This window comes from Lepidochelys olivacea (genome assembly GCF_965140295.1).
Source record: "Lepidochelys olivacea isolate rLepOli2 genome assembly, chromosome: 5".
Classification (NCBI taxonomy): domain Eukaryota; kingdom Metazoa; phylum Chordata; order Testudines; family Cheloniidae; genus Lepidochelys; species Lepidochelys olivacea.
The window spans coordinates 103,635,946-103,658,757 of NC_140415.1; the positions used below are offsets into that span (position 1 = coordinate 103,635,946).

Genomic DNA, 22,812 nt, shown 5'->3' on the forward strand with positions numbered 1-22,812 from the left:
TGTGCTCCCCAAGTGGAGAGTTGCTAGCCAGCTGGCAGCAAAGGGCTGTGTTTCTGAGTGGATTGAGTTAGCAGCCAGGCCCCCCTACACCACCTCACCTGGAAGGATTTACTGCGGGAGCACATGCTATAGGTCACAGCCTCAGCTGGTGTATATCGCATAACTCTACTGACTTTGGTGCTATGCTATCTTACACCAGCTGAGGACCTGAGCCTGTCTTTCAAAAGCTAATGCTCTTCAGTGTGCTCCCCCATTTCCCAGAAGCATTCCACCTACACTATGTTAGCGTAATGCCTTCAGCTACCACTGCTCCTCTCCCTTCCTGCTCCCAGCACAGCTCCACCTCTAGGGATACATCTTCACTGCAGGGTTAACTCAGGCGCTTCGTCATGTGATACATGCTATACAAGAGAATTTAAGTAAAACATTGATACACTTTCCTGGTGTTTGCAATCCCTTTGTATTTGGGAACATTTGAGTGACTTTTTATTTGCAAGAATAAGCACAAAACCACCATGAATAAACATTTGTGCAGGTATTACCACCAGAGGCACTATCGTGGCCATTTTGAAAAGCTTCTTGCCTCCACCCCAGGCACTGGCATCAACATCCCTCAAAGCCTCAGCCATGCAGAGGTTACATGGAAGGAAAGTCTTCAGTCTCCAAGGGCTGGCAGCATGGGGAACAAACAACAGACACACTAGTTTTCACATTGTCTGTCCCAGTTCCATGCCAATTTACATCTGGCCCCAAATTTCAAACTACGCTACATGGCAAAGTATTGTCACTCCTCTGCCAAGTGGTAGCATTATTATTTATTTATTTAGCAAATTTGGGGCTGTCAAGGTTCCTCCCCCACTCTGAACTCTAGGGTACAGATGTGGGGACCTGCATGAAAAACCTCCTAAGCTTATCTTTACCAGCTTAGGTCAAAACTTCCTCAAGGTACAAAATATTCCACCCGTTGTCCTTGGATTGGCTGCTACCACCACCAAACTAATACTGGTTACTGGGGAAGAGCTGTTTGGACGCATCTTTCCCCCCAAAATACTTCCCAAAACCTGGCACCCCACTTCCTGGACAAGGTTTGGTAAAAAGCCTCACCAATTTGCCTAGGTGACTACAGACCCAGACCCTTGGATCTTAAGAACAATGAACAATCCTCCCAACACTTGCACCCCCCGTTTCCTGGGAAATGTTGGATAAAAAGCCTCACCAATTTGCATAGGTGACCACAGACCCAAACCCTTGGATCTGAGAACAATGAAAAAGCATTCAGTTTTCTTACAAGAAGACTTTTAATAAAAATAGAAGTAAATAGAAATAAAGAAATTCCCCCTGTAAAATCAGGATGGTAGATATCTTATAGGGTAATTAGATTAAAAAACATAGAGAACCCCTCTAGGCAAAACCTTAAGTTACAAAAAAGATACACAGACAGAAATAGTTATTCTATTCAGCACAATTCTTTTCTCAGCCATTTAAAGAAATCATAATCTAACACATACCTAGCTAGATTACTTACTAAAAGTTCTAAGACTCCATTCCTGGTCTATCCCCGGCAGAAACCAGCATATAGACAGACACACAGACCCTTTGTTTCTCTCCCTCCTCCCAGCTTTTGAAAGTATCTTGTCTCCTCATTGGTCATTTTGGTCAGGTGCCAGCGAGGTTACCTTTAGCTTCTTAACCCTTTACAGGTGAGAGGAGCTTTCCCCTGGCCAGGAGGGATTTCAAAGGGGTTTATCCTTCCCTTTATATTTATGACAGGGGCCTTTCTGGTCAGTTTCCCATTGGAGGGGAAACCAGTGACCTGGTGTCCAGCTATTTCTTCGTGTAGTTTGTTTTATGTACACTTCAGACACCTGTTTTTAGACAGAGATAGACAAACAGCACACAGGCAATCCCCTCTTTCTGGAATCTCAGCCAAAATACCAATGCCCACTTCCCAGGGAGCAACTCTGCAATGAAAATTGATTCCAGTTGGAATGATTAAAGCAGAGAGCAAACTCTCCAGCTAGTTGCCACAGCTTCCTTCATAATAAAACAAGCAACAGCGTAGCATTCCTTCAAAGACTGGACAGTGCTCACATGAAAAAGAACTTGTAAGTAGAGCTGGGCAAAACATTTTGGAGGAATAGTTTCCCCCCCAAAAAACCACAGTTTTGGCCAACCACAAACTGTGTCAATTCACTAAATAGTACTGACCACTCTCCCCACAAAAAGACTTTTCAGGACTCTGGTGCATTGCAGCAGTGGCTTCTCTTATAACTTTTAGCCCGGTTGGTAGGGCACTCACCTGGGATTTGAGAGGCCTGGTTAAAACTCCCCCCTTGGCCTGAGGTCACCCAAACCGCAAGATAGTGTCCTGGCCCTTAGATAAAGGGATCTCTCCTGATGAAACTGTTCTACTGTTTATAAACAGTCATTGGAGCAGGGACTTCAACTTCGGTCTCCCACATTCTAGTAGCATTCTAACCAGGTATAGAGGCATTCTCACTCACTTTCCCTGCCTCACTGCCTTTTCATTGTCAATATGAGAGACAGTGGACTTTTTCAATTTGCCAAAATGTTTCACAATATTTATATGTAGTTTGACCTGAACTGATCTTCTTTTCTTTTCTTTTTTTTGGGGGGGTTGGGGGGAGGGGCAGGGGTGGAAACAGGACAGAATAAAAAAAAAATCACTTATTTGCCCAGCTCTGTTGGTAAAATTACATGTAACATCATCACCACCCGATAACTTCTGCCATAACAGACATGTAATGTTACTGTTTCTAAAAAATCCCTTTTTAGTACCAATAATTCCATGTTTTTACAAATAATATTGCCTAGAGGAAAGAGTGAAAAAATTCTGCTCTGAGTTCCTACACCAGTGAAAATCCAGAGTAAACCCACTAGAATGACACGGGTATAGCATCTGGCTCAGTGTCTACAGTATAGTTTAATTTTAAACTGATTACTAAAAAATATTTTTTTTTAAATAACATACGGTTTCTAAGAAAGCACAATGGAACCAGAAATCCTGGCCTGTCTAACACAACATTTTTACTCCATAGGGACCGGTTCAGAACAATGATAAACGTCCTTGGAGATGCTTTTGGTGCAGGGATTGTGGAGAAGCTCTCCAAAAGAGAGCTAGAGCAAATGGATGTCTCTTCTGAAGTCAACATAGTCAATCCTTTTGCCTTGGAAACAACAATACTCGATAATGATGAACCGGAGACCAAGAAATCCTACGTCAATGGAGGTTTTGCCGTAGATAAATCTGACACCATATCATTCACCCAGACATCACAGTTCTGAAGCCTACAGTTCCACTGACACTGAAGGATAATTAAGAAAAAGCTAATAACAAACTTGAGTATATTTAATACACAGACTTCAGTTTCCCGCCCCCCCCACCCCCCCACTGTTTGGATTCGCAGCATTTGGTCCCTGTGGACAAGTTGATGAGAAGGCATTAAGACAAGTTGTAAAATATGTCATTTTTTAATCATGTAAGATGGATGAGGCTTTGGAATGCCTGTTTGGAATCATCTAGCTCATAAACTGGATGTTAGAACCAGGCCAGTGAAATGAAGCAAATGTGCTTCTCTCGGGCAAACTGCAGTGTTTCACACCTCTCTTCCATTCTACCACTCAGTGTATGGAATTCTTGTTAATATTTTTGCCTTTCACATTTTTACAAATGACACTGCATATAAAACACCTACTGTAACTTGATAATGTGCCAAATTGTTCATTTCTGCAGCTAGGTTGAACAACACATGGGGCAAACAGTTTTAGAAAGAAAACAGGCCTTAAGGGTTCTGCAATAAGTGTTTTAACGTTTATGAGGTTTTACGTTGCTTTTACTTTAATCATTATGGATGTTGGACGTTATTGGTCAAGAAAAAGCTTCTAATGTTATGTAGTTGATTTTCCCCGCCCCATGAATTCCACCAGAGAGCAGAACTGAACTCTGTGGATAAAGCAAATTGCTACAGGTTTGCTCTTCTTATACTTGAATAAATTATTGCAAAGTGAAACTCTCTGCCAACTTAGGTCCACTTTGATAGTTTATTAAAACATCTCCATTGGAAGTAGCAAGAAGACAGCTTTGGTATTGTCCATTTTTTATTTTAGCCTAGTATTTCTCAGCTGCAGGGCAGGCGGAGATCAGGAAGATGAAAATAGCTACTCATAGGGTGACTTCCAAATCTTTTCTGTTCGGAAAAAGGACATAATATCAAGTGTAGATGAGGTTGGTTTGTTTGCTCCTTGGTTTAATGTATTGGTTGAGCATGTGTAATTTTGCAGCTGCAAAAGCCCTAGGCCCCACCATTTCAGTGCCAAGCCCTATCTTATCAAAGTATCTGGACTAAGGAACCCATATGTTCTAGTGACTTGTTATACAAAGTGACAACATTACCATAGGCTTCTTCATAAACACATTCCATAATGTCAAGCATTCTATACAATGCTGGATATGATATTTCCATGGTGCAACATCATTCCCCGGAGGAAGGAATCGCTGTTAAGAACAAACTGTTTGCCTTGCACATCTATGTCGTGTCAACCATCTGACTTGCAAGGCAAATTGAAATTTATACCCAAGAGTCTCTTTTTCTTAAATAAGCTTATAGTAAACATAAAATTGCATTTACATGCTGTCAAAAATATTCAGGTTCCTGGATTGTTAGATAGTAAATTCAATACTACCCTTTTGTAGTTACGTAAACCGGGAAATGTGCCAAAGAGAACTGAGAAGAAAATAATCCTTACGGTAGGTTTTGATAAATTGCACCTTAAATTAAATCAACGAGACATAATCCTGTATGTATTTAAAATAAACATTGTAAACTACGACACAGTGTGACTCTAAAGTAAAAATACTGATATGTTTATACAAAATAAAGGAGTGTACAAATTAAGTAAATCAATGCTTTACCGTGTGCAGAACTAGTATATAAAATCTTCATTTGTACAGCTTTGTTAACAGAAGAAAAAACCCCACCAGTTTCCACAGTTGTCTATTGTGTGCTTTGGTTTTTTTTTATTTTATTTTATTTTAAAATCTTTTTAGTAACCAGCTTCTTATAAGGCACTATGGATACTGTTCCCATTGTGATCTAAATAAATATTTATTTATTTCATTCTTTCTCTATCCTACCATCCTCTCTTCATCCCTCTGTGGAATTCTGTATTTCTCCTGTTATGGCAGGAAAAAACAGATGAACTGCTAATACACTACTAAATCGCTTTTGCTGACGACACATTTGTAGTTTTACTATGTGTGGATTGCCCTTTTCAATAAGGAAAGCAGACTGCTCCCTCAGGGGCCAATCTTAAGACAGCAAGCAAAGCCTTTACCTACAGAGGGACTAGGAGAAAGGATCCTCCTATCCAACACATGCTTTAGCACTAAGGATCCCGTGCAGCCAACCTGCAATTGATACTGCTAGGTATGAGAAACTGCAGCACCAGACAATCTACCCATATTCTGAAGATATTGTTAAGTCCAGGGATGCCTGTCCTCATGTAATTTTGGCCACACAGCTTCTTAGTATGTGAACCACCAAGTGTGAGTCAAGCGCTTGCCTTCTCCCCTCACATTATCCTGCAGAGATTTCACAGCAGAAATCATTTCCCTTGCGTGCTGGTGTGGATTCCTTCTTCTAGGATTCTCCACAGATCTGGCCCCCCACACAAGAGGAACAGAATGTTACTGCTGCCGTAGGCCCTTATGCAGCTTTGCAAGCAACCTCAGGATTGGACCCAACATTCTTTAAGTGGCACACATGGTTTTAGCCATGCTGTTTCTACTGAAATCAGTGGGAGTCACGTGTTCAAAATCATGCACAACTCTTAAAACCCTTCAGGCTGGATTGTCCAAATTTAGTGACACTAGAGGTCTCAATGGAAACCTTTCTAGGAACAAGGGACTGCACCTAGTTAGCATATATGATACATTTATGTAAATTTTAGAAGATAAAAATGAAGCCACACAAACATGACATGTGCTATTTGCCTATACCTGTATCTTCCTTGAGAAGAACAGAAATCGCTTGTTGTTTAAGTGCACCAGCAAAAAACCCCAAACTAACAGCTTTATCCTTCCTCTGGGTTACAGGGGTTCAGGCCACACTGGACCACCAGATTGCACCTGGACACCCTCCTTTAGAACGCTCTGTGTGTGTGTGCACATGGGTGCATGTACGCACACCACCAATGCCTAACCAGTTCTGCTGAGGGGAAGGGGCCATGTTCCTAATGTTACTTTGTAAAGGCTAATGCTAGCTCTACCATGGAGCAGTGGTTCTCTGTCCCTCCTACATTGCAGCTGGTACCTGAGCAGGTATGCAAAGGGGTGGTCTGGCTTAGGGATGTAAATATGAGTTTAAAAAGTTAACCAGTTAAACAATTAAAATTATATCGTTGAACCGGTTAAGCATTAACTGTTGTCGCTCTGGTGGTAGGCCAGCGCAGAGGGGCAGGGACTGGGAACCCGCTGAGGTTGGGGCCACTCCAGCCTGCCTGGCCTGGCACAACCAGGACAACTCCAGCTCACCGGCGTGGCCAGGGCTGGGGTCCCGCCGGCCCACCCAGCGGGGGCCACTCCAGCCCGGCGGGGCCCTGGCCATGGTCCTGCTGGCTGGCCCAGTGTGGCCAGCCATAGGGGTTAATGGTTAAGGTCCGGTTAACAGTAAGTCTCATGCTTACCGGCTAACCTTCTACATCCCTAGTCTGGATGTGGAGTAGAGGGGAGAAAAGCTCTTGGCACCCTCCCTCCATGTGCACCTGTGAAGGGCCAACCACAATGAGCATGGAAAGTGGAGTGATAACCTAGAGAGCACTGAGTTAGTAAACACAGTATTACTGCAAAATTTCTACAGCCTGGCCATCATTATCACCACTTTCAACAACATCAAAATGGTGCCCATGCATGCTTTGTTTTATTTTAATAATAGAAAGAAAATACAAATATATTTTAAATAATAAAGAAAGAAGAATGGTGGCTATTATGGATTTTCCTATAACCAATTCCTGGCCCCACTGAAGTCAAAGGAATAACTCCCACCAGCTTCTCTGCAACCCAGCAATTACCATCTAAAGAACCATATTTTGCCCTCCATTTTCACACAGAAGTTCCCATTGAAACTGAGTTGTGCCTAAAAGCAGGTCAGAATGTGAAGCAAGCGGAATTTCCTCATCCCATTTAGCCTTGACAACTAAAAGGAAGTGGCAAATACCATTCTAAACAAAGCCTTTTTCTCTCTTCCAAGCCTGCTTCTTCTCTCATCTCCACCACTTTTACTCCTACATTGCCGTACGGTGGTGTAAGTCAGGAGGAAAATCAGGTCCACAGACTTTCACACAGTAACACACACACACACAATCTGTGCACTGCTTCTGCCTGAGAATACGTCTCCAGGGTACACAGAGAAGGGTGGCAGAGGGAGAAGCACAGTGGAACTAGAGCATAGAGCATTTCAGTCTAATCCTAAATTGTAAGTGTATCACCACATAACCAGTTGTGGTCTCCCTCTGTATCAAGCACTTGATTTGTTACTGTAGTTACAACATGCTGAGAGCAATTATTAAATGAAAAGAGAAAGTCAGAGTAACTCTGTGTCCAGTCTCTTTTTCTTAGCAAACAGGTGTCATTCTTTAAATTATGCTCCCACTTACAGCGGGTAAATCCATGGCAATTTCATTATGATGGCGGAAAAGGTTTTACTGTTACTGTCTATTATTTGTATTAAGGTTGCACCTAGGAACCCCAGTCAAAGATCTGGGCCCAGCACCTTACAGATGAATACTTTAAACTCCACCCACGTCATCGCTTCAGTTGATAGCATGGACTTTGAGCATTTTACAACTCTCCGTTCCGCTTGCTCATTGTTTTCCTTCTGCAATAGCAGGGATTTTTTCCCCACCTGTAGTTGTAGTATATTAACTAGAAGTAAAGCTAGGGTTCTCTTTCTGAGCTTGGAGTGCTAACAGGGCCGTCCCTAGGAGGGTGTGGGGCCCAGGGCAGAAGTGATGGATCCATCTCTTCCAGGACCAACTGTGCCTGCCAATCGCACCTGCCTGCAGGGCCCCCCAAAGCACAGGGCCCGGAGCAGTCGCCCCAATTTGCCCCACCCAAGGGACGGCTCTGAGTGCTAATGAATACAAAAGTCACAAAATGGCATCCTACATCCTTAAAAAAAAAGGATTTGTCATGCAAGGAAAACCATGATTATTTGTTACAATTTACTAAGCACCAGGGGATGGATTCCTAAAAAGTATAGGCACTTGTGGATGGCTTGATCCTGAAATCCTCTCTCGTGTGAGTAACAGTAACAGGGTTAGGCCACTGGTCTTTATAAAATGATAAGGCAGCAGCTCAGAGCGACACATCTGCAGTCAGATGCGTAAACTAGTTATCCTACATATGTGTTATTGTGGTCTCTAATGTGATTCAGCAGGGCCAGAGGGCAGCAAGAGAGCGATAGATGGGAGGTATATAAGCCCCAGGATGATCAGGGCCTTATTCCCTGTCGACTGAGGATAGGATACGATAGGTTAATTGGAGCACTTGGAGCCAATTAAGGCCCTGCCAGAGACCTATTTAAAAAAACCTGCCTCAGTCACTACCGGAGCCATCGATGCCCAAGAATAGGGGCAAGGGGCAGCTCCCTGACCATCACACCAAGGAAAACCTCGGGCACCACCACAGTGGCGTTGGCTATTTGCCACACTAGGCACATCACCTATTAAAAGCCATCAACCTACATGGCTCACACAGGACAGGAATAATAGCCATGCTATCGGCCACAGCAACCCGCAGGGGACAAACCGCCCAAGGGCCCGATCCTGCATTTCTTGTGCAGCCCAAACAATAATTGAAGTGGGCAAATGGTGGATTGGGCTCTGACAATTCCTAGTGTTCTGAACTTAGGCATGAGAATCCTGAAAGCAGTGTTGAGATCAGTGGTTGAGGAGTCATTTCAACAGCAGCTTTAGTTTTCTGCTGTCACCAAATGGCTCATACAGTGAGTGGCAAATGAGCTAGAAAGCAATGGTGGTATTCATTAGATGAAACTCTGAGCAACCCACGCAGGCGAGAAAGAGTTAGGGCAGATCCCCAGCTGGGGTAAATGTTCATAGGATCTGCCCCTAGTCTCCACACATTATCCATAATGTAACGGTGGGGACAGTACATCCTTAGGAAAGACGAGCCAGATGAATTATTCATTGACACACAGCCACTTTTTACACAGCACTTGAAGGTAGTAAGTCTCATCTTCAAAGAGCTTGCAGTGAATACTCTTATAAAGTATTTTACTTGGCACCCAGCCTATGCTCTTGCTGCTTGACAATTACTTAGGACTTAATCTATAGATCCTTCCTCTGCCAAGTATTCTAGGAGTGGGGTCATGGCTGCTGAAGGAAAGGAAACACTGACAGCTTGGAGGCACTTGTGCCAATCTGGGACCTGAACTCCTGTAGAATTAATTGACCAAGAAAGCCATTTGGGAAAAGCTCTCTCATCAAGGCAACTCCAGTTTGAGCAAAACCTCTTATGTATACTAACAGAGGGTTTTGGTTTCCCATCTAGCTTTTGGGGCAAGCAGCAAAACTCTGTAGAACCTAGATCTCCAAGGCACTATCTGTTGGCATTTCAGAGATCAGGAATCAAGTGTGGGTTGCTGTCCAGTCTATGCACGATACAGAAAAAGAATAAGAATGGACAAGTGCAGGAATGGGAACATAGGGAAACAGAGGTGCTACGTTGTGGGGTGAGGAATGTATCAGGCCGGTATACAGAGCCTGCTCCAGTTCAAAAGCTGCCTGTTTGGAGCATGTTGGATACATTTAAGCAAATCAGCGTTCCTGGGGTGCACACTTCAATGTCCATGCTCAATGTTCAGTGCTTTTCCAGCTCATGTTTGAGCTAAGAAAACAAATGAGGGGACAGACTTGCTTTGGGAAACACAGGACCTCAGTTTTTCTCTCACTTACAAGAGTGAGAATGAGGAGTGTCCCCTCTGCCGTCAGTGGAGGTATACCAGTATAAAGCCGTGCGTAAGCAAACCCAGGCCTAGGGCGTTTTCTTCTGGGCCTACTGCTAGGAAAGCAGCGCATATTAATGCAATCCTAACCCACACACACCCAGTAGAAGTACCATTAATAAACACTTTCTTTTGTATTAACGTTTTTGTGGCAGACCATCTCCCCCTCCCTCATTGTCCAACTGCCTTCTCAGTAGCAGGTATGTGTTTATACAGCCAATTTTTTTTTTAATCAGATGATGATCAGAATAAAATGTCAAGGGACTGCCAAGGTAATTTCTTGTCTTTGTTGCCAACATTTTATGTTGTCTGTTCCAGTACAGAAGGGTGTTAGACAAAACCGAAGCAGGACAGCAAGGGAAACCAGACATGGACTTTCATTTACCCCAAAAGCATAAGCAAATCCTTTATCCCAAATGCAATGACTGTTTCTTTTTGGAGACTACAGGCTTTCAACTATAACAGAAAGTCCCAGGAACACTGTTACAAGGTATTCCAAGTAATAAAAAGTAGATGTGATAAACATCTTCTATTTATCTCTTAGCATTACGATTTGTGATCAATAAACCATGAAACCGTAATGTCACCCACCACAATACTCAAAGACAAATCCAGGAGAGTAGAGAGTAACCCAGTTCAAATTAGAACATTTGAAAACATATGGTCAGATGCTTAGCTGCTGCACATTGGCACAGCCAAATATTTGGCCCTTAAAAGATACCAGAAAATGTCACTTGCTTTCTTCAACAGCAAAAAAGAAATGTAGGCTACTAGCCCTGGAGTCAGATAAGACAGCGTAAGGCTTGATATGACAGCAAGTTACAGCCTAACAGTTCTGTAACATGACATAGAAAATCAGGGTTGGAAGGGACCTCAGGAGGTCATCTAGTCCAACCCCCTGCTCAAAGCAGGACCAATCCCCAATTTTTGCCGCAGAACCCTAAATGGCACCCTCAAGGATTGAGCTCACAATGCTGGGTTTAGCAGGCCAATGTTCGAACCACTGAGCTATCCCTCCCCCCATTATGTAGAAAGAGTAGTTCAACAATACCAGTGACGTCTGTTGGCCTGTTTGCGTCTTAAAATGTGTGCTTGTGGCGATGGGAAATTCAATACAGATTTATAAACTTGTTTAGTTACAGTGTGAGAATGACAAAGTGTGGAAAACTGTACAATAGTTACTGGAAAAATTATGCAGTGTAAACATTTACCATAATACACTGTAAATCTGACTTTATCATACATTATTTTTCCATTTTTTATTTGAAGGCACTAGTTTTGTACACAGTATTTTGAACCATGTCTAAGGAACTAAGAGTTCATTTGCACTGTTAGTTATGATGTTCGAGGAAGCAATAAAACAACATGAACCTGGTACAGTGAACATTAGGCATATATGAAATATTTAATCTTTCTTGCAGCAGGTGGAGGAAATAGCTTTGCTCTCCAAATTTAATAGCGTTGCTGCTTTAATTCATCCTTGAGAACGAACCATAAAACAAATCTACAGTTTCACATGCAGGATTCAGACACAATGCAGCCAGAAAAGTAATACCTGGATACTCTTTTAGTCTAAGATGATTTACTTAGAGCCTTGGTCATAGTTTACTTTTTAAAAATGAGGAAGGGGGCATACAAAGGGCATAGAATCATAGAACTGGAAATGACCTTGAGAGGCAGCTAGTCCAGTCCCCTGCACTCAAGGCAGGACTATGTATTATCTAGACCATCCCTGACAGGTGTTTGTCCAACCTGCTCTTAAAAATCCCCAATTATGGAGATTCCACAACCTTCCTAGGCAATTTATTCCAGTGCTTAACCATCCTCACAGTTGGGAAGTTTTTCCTAATTGTGACAAAGCTCTGTCCTTGCCTCCATGGGTCCCGTGTTTCCTGGCAGATTTTTGCTAGCCTCAGAGGCTCACTGTGACCCTCCACATAACCCTTCTCTCTCTGGAGACAAGGGTCAAGTCTACTGAGCCATTTTCATCAGAAGCCAGCGAGGGATGTGAGGAGAAGTTATCCTTCCTTGCACAGTCTCTGTTGTCTCCCAGTCTCAGTGATTAATCAAGGGGCAAAGGTTGGGGGGAGCCTGGGCCCACCCTCTACTCCGGGCTCCAGACCAGGGACCCTAATAGTATCAGCTATGGTAGCTGACCTTTTAGAAACATGACATGTACAATTCCCTAGGCTACTTCCCCCACAGCAGCCCTCATTTCCTCAAGCTCCACTTCACCCTTACCTCAGGGCCTCCTTCCTTGTGCCTGATATGGTGTGTACTACTCAGCCTCTCCAACAGCGCAACTTCCTCCCACAGCTCCTAACATGCACACCCACCTGACTAACTGGGAGGCTTTTAACTAGTTTCAGCCAGCCCCTGATTGGCTTCAGGTATCCCAATCAACCCAGCCTTCTCCCTGCCTTCTGGAAAGTTCTTAATTGACCCCAGGTGTCTTAATTGACCTGAAGAAGCTGCCATTTCACTTATCCTGGTACCAGGGATTTGTTTAGCCTGGAGCTAATATATTTATCTCCCACTACTTTTCTATAGCCATATGGCCTTGCCCCGTCACATAATGTACAACCTAAACCACCCTTGTTGAAATTTAAGCCCATTGCTTCTTGTCCTATCCTCAGAGGTTAAGAAGAACAATTTTTCTCCCTCCTCCTTGTAATAACCTTTTATGTACTTGAAAACTGTTATTATGTCCCCCCCCCCTCAGTCTTCTCTTCTCCAGATGAAACAACGCCAATTTTTTCAATCTTCCCTCATAGGTCATGTTTTCTAGACCTTTAATCATTTTTGTTGCTCTTCTCTGAATTCTTTCCAATTTGTCCACATCTTTCCTGAAATGTGGACACAATACTCCAGTTGAAGCCTAATCAGCACGAAGTAGAGCAGAAGAATTACTTCTCATGGCTTGCTTACAAGTCTCCTGCTAATACATCCCAAAATGATGTTTGCTTTTTTTGCAACATTGTTACACTGTTGACTCTCATTTAGCTTGTGATCCACTATGACCCCCAGATCCCTTTCCGCAGTACTCCTTCCTAGGCAGTCATTTCCCATTTTGTATGTGTGCAACTGATTGTTCCTAAGTGGAGTACTTTGCATTTGTCCTTATTGAATTTCATCCTATTTACTTCAGACCATTTCTCCAATTTGTCCAGATCATTTTGAATTTTAATCCTATCCCCCAAAGCACTTGCAACCCCTCCCAGCTTAGTATCGTTCACAAACTTTATAAGTGTATTTTCTATGCCATTATCTAAATCATTGATGACGATATTGAACAGAACTGGACCCAGAACTGATCCCTGTGGGACCCCACTCATTATGCCCTTCCAGCATGACTGTGAACCACTGATAACTACTCTCTTGGAATGATTTTCCAACCAGTTATGCACCCACCTTATAGTAGCTCCATCTAGGTTGTATTTCCCTAGTTTGTTTATGAGAAGGTCATGCAAGACAGTACCAAAAGCCTTACTAAAGTCAAGATATACCACATTTACCACTCCCCCACCATCCACAAGGCTTGTTACCCTGTCAAAGAAAGCTATCAGGTTGGTTTGACACAATCTGTTCTTGACAAATCCATGCTGACTGTTACTTATCACCTCATTATCTTCTAGGTGTTTGCAAATTGATTTCTTAATTATTTGCTTCATTATCTTTCCAGGTACAGAAGTTAAGCTGACTGGTCTATAATTCCCCAGGTCATCCTTATTTCCCTTTTTATAGATGGGCACTACATTTGCCCTTTTCCAGTTTTCTGGAATGTCTCCCATCTTCCATGACTTTTCAAAGATAATCGCTAATGGCTCAGATATCTCTTCCTTGAGTATTCCAGGATGCATTTCATCAGGCTCCAGTGATTTGAAGACATCTAACTTGTCTAAGTAATTTTTGACTTGTTCTTTCCCTATTTCAGGCTCTGATCCTACCTCATGTTCACTGGCATTCACTATGTTAGACGTTCAATCGCCACCAACTTCATGGTGGAAACCGAAACAAAGAAGTCATTAAGCACCTCTGCCATTTCCACCTTTTCTGTTATTGTCTTTAACCCTTTAGAGTTCCTGTTTTTTCAGACTGCATATCAGCATCTGTTTCTATACCCTTTACACAGAGAGATAAGAATTCTTTACAATAGGTCTAATCTGTATCACTGCACCCTGTAAACTGTTCCAGTCCTTTCCTCTTCCAGATATTGCATCCAACTGGAATTTTCATGTTAAATATTCTTAACTGACAGACAGGAGAAAAATATTTGAAATGCTGTGGCAGACTTATTCAGAAAATATGGGAGTGGAGAGAAACGGCTGCTTACTTTTCCTGCTATGTGGGATTTTACTCCTTCCAAGGTTAAGTGACACCACTGATCAAAATGAATTGAAAACTACAGTCCTGTGGCTGTGCACCGTGAAGTACTGAAGTGGAAATAAAGAGTTCTGCCATTGCTTTTCATTTCTATAAATCACTTCCTACAAGGTGCTGATCATGGACAAACATTTAAAGCAGCAATTTTTAAAGAAGATTACTTTGATCTTCTTCCAACTGATCAAACATGAAGTAAAAGTTATGATTCCTTTGAAAGAAAACGTTAGGATATTCCAAGGTCATCTTATTTTATCTTTGCAAAAAGCACCAAAAAGCCAAAACCAAAGTTAATCTGATTCTATTGCTGAAGATAACTTTCTCCCTCTGCCCAAATGAAGTCCTAGGACACCAATGAAGTAGTCAAGTCTTAGCCTGCAAGGTTTATTTAGGAAAGAGTTTTCCCTATTATTTTGTAATGGCCGCTCTTATGACTGAAAGCAGAGGCAGCCAATAACAGGAGAGAGAGAAAGCGCTTGCTAAAACCCGATCTCTTGTAGAGATCCATACAAAAGGGACTAAAGAGGTGCTTGCTCACACTGACTGATTCAGATGGCCAACAACTGAGAATAAACAAAGGAGTATTAATACTGCATAAGCTACAAGCAAACCCAATAGGCTTCAGAGTCGATGAGGTAACATATGGCGTAAAAATATCAGTGTCATGGATTTGCCATGTCACACTAGAGATTCAGAGAAGTCCTGTGGCCTGTGCTATGCAGGAAGTCAGACTAGATGATCACAATGGTCCCTTCTGGCCTTAAATCCTATGAATCTATGAGGCTGACGGAATGTACGTTTTCCAGACCATATTAGCACTGGGTTTTATGCCCTTGCCTAGCTGAGGTGGTTTCAATGCTTTTCTTTGGGGTTTTTTTGTTTGAACAGTATCACATTTAAATGCAACTATAATGGGGTTATTTGGGGGATACACCTGCCGTCTGCACATCCCTGGGAATGAATGCATCTCTGCTCTTGGGAGCAAGAAAAGAAAGCAGGTTGCCCAAAAATAACAACTTCATGAACAGAGACTCGGACAGAGCTTTGGTCTCATTCCTGAGAGGAGACACTGTCAGCACATGGAGGTCAGTGGTGATATAAAGGAAGCCCTACAATCTCAGTGAGTTCTGGTGTGACCTACTCTAACAGGTGCCTATGTACATTTGACTGACATGCAACATGCCTGTCATGCAACATGTCAGTACTGCAGCCTCCCTGTGTGATCTGTATTAGCTGTTATAAATTCCTGTCCTCTGCTCCATCTCCTTACTCACTCCCCCATAACTTGCAATGTCTGAAAACCAGCCTCTCGACTATAAGGAGACCCATTCTGTGTGCAAGAGAAATGCAGGGAGAAGAAATCTCCCTTGGTGATGAATATCACCCTCTTTAGAGGGTGTTTTAGTTTTAACCCAAATAACAAGGTCATCTCTGCACCAAGATGGGAAGAATCCATCTTGGGATGCAAGGAGATACATAAATCTGATCTGTGATAAATAATCTCAGAAAATGACAGTTTGGAGACAGTTTTCCTGACTCAGAGAGACAGATAACGATGAAATGGAAGTGAATGGCCTTTGAAATTTGCCTGCTTTAAGAGGAGAGATGAGACAAAATTCCAAACTTTTTTTGCTTCTCATTAGGTGGAGACTTATCTCAGGAGTTCAGCTCCACATGGAATATGGAAACAGCATATCTGAAGTAAGAGCCTAGATCCCTCTGAAAAAGTGAGACTCCAGGAGACTCAGTTAATTATCTTCAGTTGCTGTCACCAGTTTTTCCAAAGTGTGATGAGTGACTGCAGATTACTTCAGGGATGTTGAGAACTGACATATAAAAAAAAAAAACTTTAGGGAATGGGAAACTGCAGTTTCTCAAGCAGGGCAAAATTATGATTGGCCCCTCTCTTTACAATGTCCTTGCAGTACCATAATTCTGAACTATACTTTGTAATTGAATGGCTTCTCAATCATTTTTTTTTTAAGGCCACAATTGACTGTCCTTAGAGGAATGTCATCCGATGAAGTATCGCAGGCAGCTGTTTAAATATTGAAAACATGAGCTTGATTCTGCTCTCCATCACTGTTACATAGGTGTGACCCCATTACTCCTGAGTTATACCAGTGTAAGATCAAACACAGACCAACTAACATTTAAAAAATAATCGTTTTGAGTCTTTAGCGACTCCAGCCAAACAATGCCAAGGAACCAAGCATTAACTGGAAACTATTAATGCATATTTCGTAATATGTACAAGGTACCGGCTTGGATTTGCCTTGTTTTAAGCAATATCAATGCAAGGAGTGAAACAGACTGACAGTGTCTTTTAAAAAAGTTATGGCTAAATCCTGTGCAAACAGGCAAGTGGTAAGACGTGACTTCTTTTTTTCTTCTGAACTGTTTGTTTTTCTGTTCCCTAATCCTCCCAGCTTATCCCTATCCAGTTTGTCCTGTCTGGTGTTTATATAGTGAGCTTTCTGGGGCACAGACAGTCTTCCTTGATACTTGTAGTGCACACACCAGCACAACAGAGCCTGATCCTTGATTGGCGTTCCTAGTTATTACTCTAAATAAATAGTAATAACAGCAAGAGTCACATGTTCCTGCAGATGATTCTATATTCAATTACAGTAGAACAAACAACATTGCTATGGCACCTACCCTCATTTAGAAGAAAGAATTAATAGCCCTAATACAACTAACATGCAAATACCTTATCCCTGTACAATAAGTACTAGATCTGGCAAATAACATTTGAACAATTTATTCCAATAATTTTCACATAATTATTCAGATTTCTCTAGCAATCACTCTAGCATGTATTTATATAGACAATGATCACATTACTTCTGTGCATAGCTAGTCTTAGGTCCGGGGCCTCTAACATACAGTAGAAGAGAATCTAAGTAATTTGCAACAAAACTTACACCCTGCTGTAAACTAGCCTGAAGCATACCTTGACAGGTCAGGTTTATATACACAGTTTTATATGCTCTCAGCCTTCACTACTAGACTGTGAATCAGTTATTTTAGAACACTCTTGAAATATGCTAAGATGAAATAGCCAGCATCTACAGTAGTAAGTCTCAGTATATGTGGTTTATTTTAATACTGGGTATATAAAGCGGTCACACCCTAGTTAATGAGCCACAAGCAATATTCATATTAGGGGTCCAATGGTCTGACAAAGGCAGCCATGGTGACAAAGCCATCACCCCTGAAGAAGAGAAAGCTCAAGGAGGGGGAAAGTCACTGAAGGGTAACCCCAAAAGATTATCCTAATGATGTAACATCTCTTCCCTAAAGCCCAATAAGGGAAACAGGAAGCACACTGAAGAGCTGGGTCTTCCAGTCTCCTGCCCACAACATTACAGAGTGAGACTTGGGCACTTGCTTACCTGAAGAAACTTCTTTCCTATTTAGCTCTCCTCTGGATCCAAGAGCACACTAGAAGACCAGCTGTGCTTGCTCACTGTTGGGAAATGCCATTTTGGCATCAGGTGAGAGAGGACCCCATGCCAGTGTTGCTAATTTATAACCTCAGATAGCTCCACATGGTGGGAGAAATGTAGTAGTGCAGAGTCCTATTGAGATGAATGGGAAGTTGCAAAAGCCCTGCTTTTGTTTATTTTTCTTTCCTTTGACTTGTCATTTCATGGGTGAATGGTTTTGGTTTCCCTTTACTTCCACCTGATCAGAGAAGACTGGGATATTGTGTCAATAGTGTCACAAAACCAAACATACGCACACACACAAAGCTAATGTGATGGAGGGGATGAAGTTAGAAGCTCAAAGCCATTCTCCTTCCTCAAAGTGAAGCAGATCAGGACAGATGTATTGCAGGCCAGAACTATGCAAGGCACAGAGTTTCTTAGCAAAACACGGATGTGTTGTAAGAGGTAATTCTTTCCTGAATTGCTATAGTGTGGTTCAATTCATTCAGTGATGAATATTTAAATGAAAATACACGATTCTTTTTATGATAGAGCAGAACCGTGACTTGTTTGCATCCTTCCTGCCCCCACTAAGGTGAGTTTGCAACCCCCAATTTCCATGCTATGGGCCAGATCCTCTGCCCTACCAAGATCTCTGTGCAGTCAGCGAAGCAAAGCAAGGATTGTCCTGGTGTGGGGGACTCCGGGACTGGGGGAAGGCTTGCTATGTTGCTCTGACACCAGCCTCTGTTGGTACACACATGCCCACTGCCACACAGGGTGGGCAGGGGGAGAGGAGCCGGGGTGTTGTGCCTGGCTGCAGGTGGAAGGGAGCAGGGCCTCAGAGTGATGCTCTCAGCCTCTCCCCAAATAAAGGAATGGTCCCTAGGGAATTGCTCTACACAGTGTCAATAAGGGCAGCTCCAGGACCGGGGAGGCATAAGCCATCTTTGCCTTCCCTCACTTAACTACACCCAGCACGTGCTCAGTGCAAGTGAGGCTCAGCAATCTCTTTTTAATAACAATGTTTGGCGGGGCATGCTGCCTCAACTCTGCAAGATCAATCTGCGTTACCTCTACCAATAACCTCTAAGGGCTTACCCTCACTCAGGATACACATCAATATGGATTACTGAGATTTGTACATGCTCTTGAGTTTTGCACCAATGTCAAAACTGGTCCCCAGTGTTGTGAGTTCCTGCCTTAGCTACGATACATCGTGAAGAGAAACTTGCCGCTCGGATTCAGAATGCTAACTTTCCACATTTATTGTATCCCTTACACGTTTTTACTAGAGCGAATCCAAAGCACACTTCATCATAAGAAATAATAAATTAGTTGTTGCCAGATTAAGACACCTGAACAAGAAACAACACCCCAGAACCAGACGCCAATCAGAATATAAAACTATGATTTAAAATATTTTGCTGTAATATTCTGTCATATCTCATTTACAAAGGTAAAACATATGCTTATGAATCTTAAGTGAACTGACTTCAGAGCCAGGAAGGGTCTTAAAGACTAATTTTAGAACTCTTTAGGTTCTAAAACAGTCAGGAAACTGTTTCCTGCCAGTTAAATTGACTACTGACTTAAAGATATACATTTTGAAACACAATAAACCTGCAACATCTCACTGCTGTTTTTATCATTTATCTGTATTGTTTCAAAATATGCAGATCACTCATTCAGTTTACCATAAGAACATAAGAAAGGCCCTACTGGGTCAGACCAAAGGTCCATCTAGCTCAGTATCCTGTCTTTCGACAGTGGCCCATGCCAGTGCCCCAGAGGGAATGAACAGAACAGGTAATCATCAAGTGATCCATCCTCTGTCGCACATTCCCAGCTTCTGGCAAAAAGATTTCATCTGGAATCTGAGAGACAAGCTGGGTTTTTGTTGTTGTTGGGAAGAGGTGTTTTTTTGTTTGCTTGGGGGGGTAGAGAGGACTTGTACATTATCCAGTGTAACAAATTGTGCCAACCTAATTCTGCTCTTGATTACACACATACAACCACACTGAAGACACTGAGTTTGCACAGGAATAAGGGAAGGCGGAATCTGGCCCTGCAGCTAAAATATCATTAATAAACCTGTTGATTATGTGACAGACAGAAAATAATCCAGCTCATTCACCCATAGTTGTGCTGGCTCTGCAATACACAGAGAATGAAAAGTAATAAAAATATATATTTTCCCACTGAAGTAAGCATCTATTATCATGAATATACACAAGGAGTAGATCTAATGATTTTGAAGTAATTTTTTTTTAGAATAAAATTGCATCTTAAGGACAAAATACTTGAAGGTGTTTCAACCATCCTTCAAATTTGCATACTTGTATTTTGGTGCTTACTTTTTAGATAGTGCAAAATGTGAACAAGGGTGCACAAAGTGTTTGCATGCACAGAGTGAGTAGCTGGGGTATCACTGAGCACCCTTCATTTCCATTCACTTCAAAAGGAGTTGAAAGAACTCAGAACCCAGCACCTAACTCACCAATCTACCCGCTTTGTATGTGCAAATACATTTGTGTACCCACAATGGAATTTTTCCCACCTGAGAATTAAAAGGCAAAAAGTAAGTGCATAAAAAACATCAGCACCCAAATCCAGAGGCCATTTCAAATAGCTGGCCCCAAATGAAGGAAAACTAAAGCCAACATTTGGTTTCTGTTGCAGTACTTGTGTTAATCTTATTTTTACAATGTTCAGAACATCAACAAGGTTGGAAAACCCATTAGATAGAGGATGGGTCTAATGCTGCCACATGGGAAGCTAGAATTTTAACTGGGGAATAGTCTTAAAGAAAGTCAGACAAACTCCATTTTAAACAAGACTGAACCACTACTAGCACTGCCAAAATATAGAAAACATCCCCGAAGGAGCAACCCTAAACTGGCAGCAGGATGGAATGGATGACCTGTCTTTCTCCAGGTTTGCTTGCTGTGGTTCTGTGACTCTTGGGTTCAGGCTAAACTTACTTCTGCTGGCGAAGGGAATCCAGAGTGGGGATTCAACCTGGAGAAGGGCACTCAGCGGAAGTGAGTTCTTCCACGGAAGGGCTGCTTTAATCTCCATGCAGATATTACACAAGCCCTGCAGGTGGAAGCTGCAGTGGAGATGTGCTGCATAAACTTCTTTGGGCATGTTCTTTCCCTAGCCGGCATCAATCACTCTGGGGGCTTAGCTGTCTGGCTGCATGGCCCTCAGCAGAGAGGAGACTATGAGCACATCATGCCTTCCACAACCTCCCACACGGCCGACTTTCTGCTGCAGGGGGCCCTTCTCCGAGTCTGCATGTGTGCAGATCCTATGTCAATCTGGCCCTCGGTTTCTGGATTAGCCAGGGCCAGCACTACTACAGAGTTCCTGGGGCAGGGTGTCCCTCATGTCACTTACAGTAGCTGAGAGAGAGACAACAGGTTTTGCTGATTTGGTCCTCAGGGGCGTAACAGAATCCTTACTAGAGAATGCAGGTGCTAAGTGAGACATTATATGGGAGAGACAAGACACCATGAGTGTGGGAATGATGGGGACTGCAGGACACTCATCAATTCTAGTCTTGGTCAGGCAGGGTCAAACCTACAGGGGTCATAGTTGGAAAAGATTTATCAGACTTCTAGTCCCTCCCTCAGCCAGTACCAGACTTAGCGTCTGACTGCTAAAAATAATATGCAAAACTTTTACATTTCAAATAAGGGAGTGCTGGTAAGGAAACAGCTGTGTGTTGGTTATTACCAGCAGCTGACATGGGACTGAGCTCATTTCTATAGATATGAGATCATTACCCAGACTTTTCTTTAACTCCTCATTAATTCATGAATGGCTTTTCTATTTCTGAAAAGCATTTCATGGACCGCAAAGAAAAAGCCTTCAAAACCAAAGAGAAGTCAGCAATGTGCGGTTTGGATGAATACCACACAGCAGCTGAACAGCCTAAACAAAGTGCATGTTGAAATCGGCAAATGACGTGATCCTTAACACTTCTCTACATCAGCAGTCTATAAAATGCCTCCAGTGAGAATCTGGAAGGCTTTAAAATAGTTTTTGTTTTTTCCTACTTTACTATTCCGATTGCACTCCTGAGGATTGGATGAGCATAACTGTGAGTGTAATCCTGCTAACCCTTACTCACATGAGCAGTCCTAAGGATGCAACAATCCAGCCCTGAGCAAGAGGTAGTCTACAGGGAACAGATAATGAAGCATTATCTCAGTCACTTATTCTAATTATAATAAAGTCTAATATGGATGCCTAAAGGCAGGATGCATATTACAGAGCTGGTTCCTTCCATCCTCCTACCCACTGTCTTGCAGGGAAACTCAAGCACTTACTTACTTTCCTTGGGAAACTACTGTCCTAGCAGTCTGACCCTGGACCTTAGAAGAAGGCAGCAGTGCTCTCACATGTGGGGGATCCCCTTGGGAGTGCTGCTGATTTACGCCTTCACACAGCTTCCCATGGTAGCAGATGTAGTACAGTATTGCAGACTATCATTCAGATGAATGGGAAACTGAAAATGGTCTTTTTCTGTATTTATTTATTCTGTTCTCATGTCTGGATGGTGTCATTTGCCCTTTACCAACTCTTTGTCAGTCTATGGTTTAAAACTCTCACACAAACCCATGGGGCTGATAGACTGAAGCCAAAGGGAGCCATCAGTCGAGGGCAACAAAGCTGGTTCCCAGAGACCAGACAAGGCAGTTCATATTACAACTCTGAAAAAGCCAGATCTCACCAACAAAAGTCGGCTTCTTGAAAAGGTTCAGTTATTATCTGAAATGGGCGTGCTTCTCAATGGAATATTACATAACATGGATTTTGTTATAGAACAGACTCCTGACTGGGCTCAGCTCATTCTCTCCTTCCTAAACGAAGCTAAGCTTCGTTTAGGATCCTATGTGCAGCTATAGAATAACCAGGCTTGCTGCATTCAATGAGGCTACCTGCAT

The 22,812-nt window shown here is 42.5% G+C and overlaps 2 protein-coding genes across 4 annotated transcripts in view; one reads left to right on the top strand and one right to left on the bottom strand.

Annotated features, from left to right (window-relative positions):
- SLC1A1 (solute carrier family 1 member 1) overlaps positions 1-4,988 on the top strand; it is a 74,126-nt gene extending 69,138 nt beyond the window's left edge. The window contains exon 12 of the mRNA XM_084629425.1: positions 3,060-4,988. Coding sequence (XP_084485551.1) covers positions 3,060-3,306 — 247 coding nt within the window. The 3' untranslated portion in view covers positions 3,307-4,988. The remainder of the gene's footprint in view (positions 1-3,059) is intronic.
- The window catches only part of SPATA6L (spermatogenesis associated 6 like), a 146,682-nt gene that overhangs the window by 80,262 nt on the left and 43,608 nt on the right, over positions 1-22,812 (bottom strand). The window lies entirely within an intron of this gene.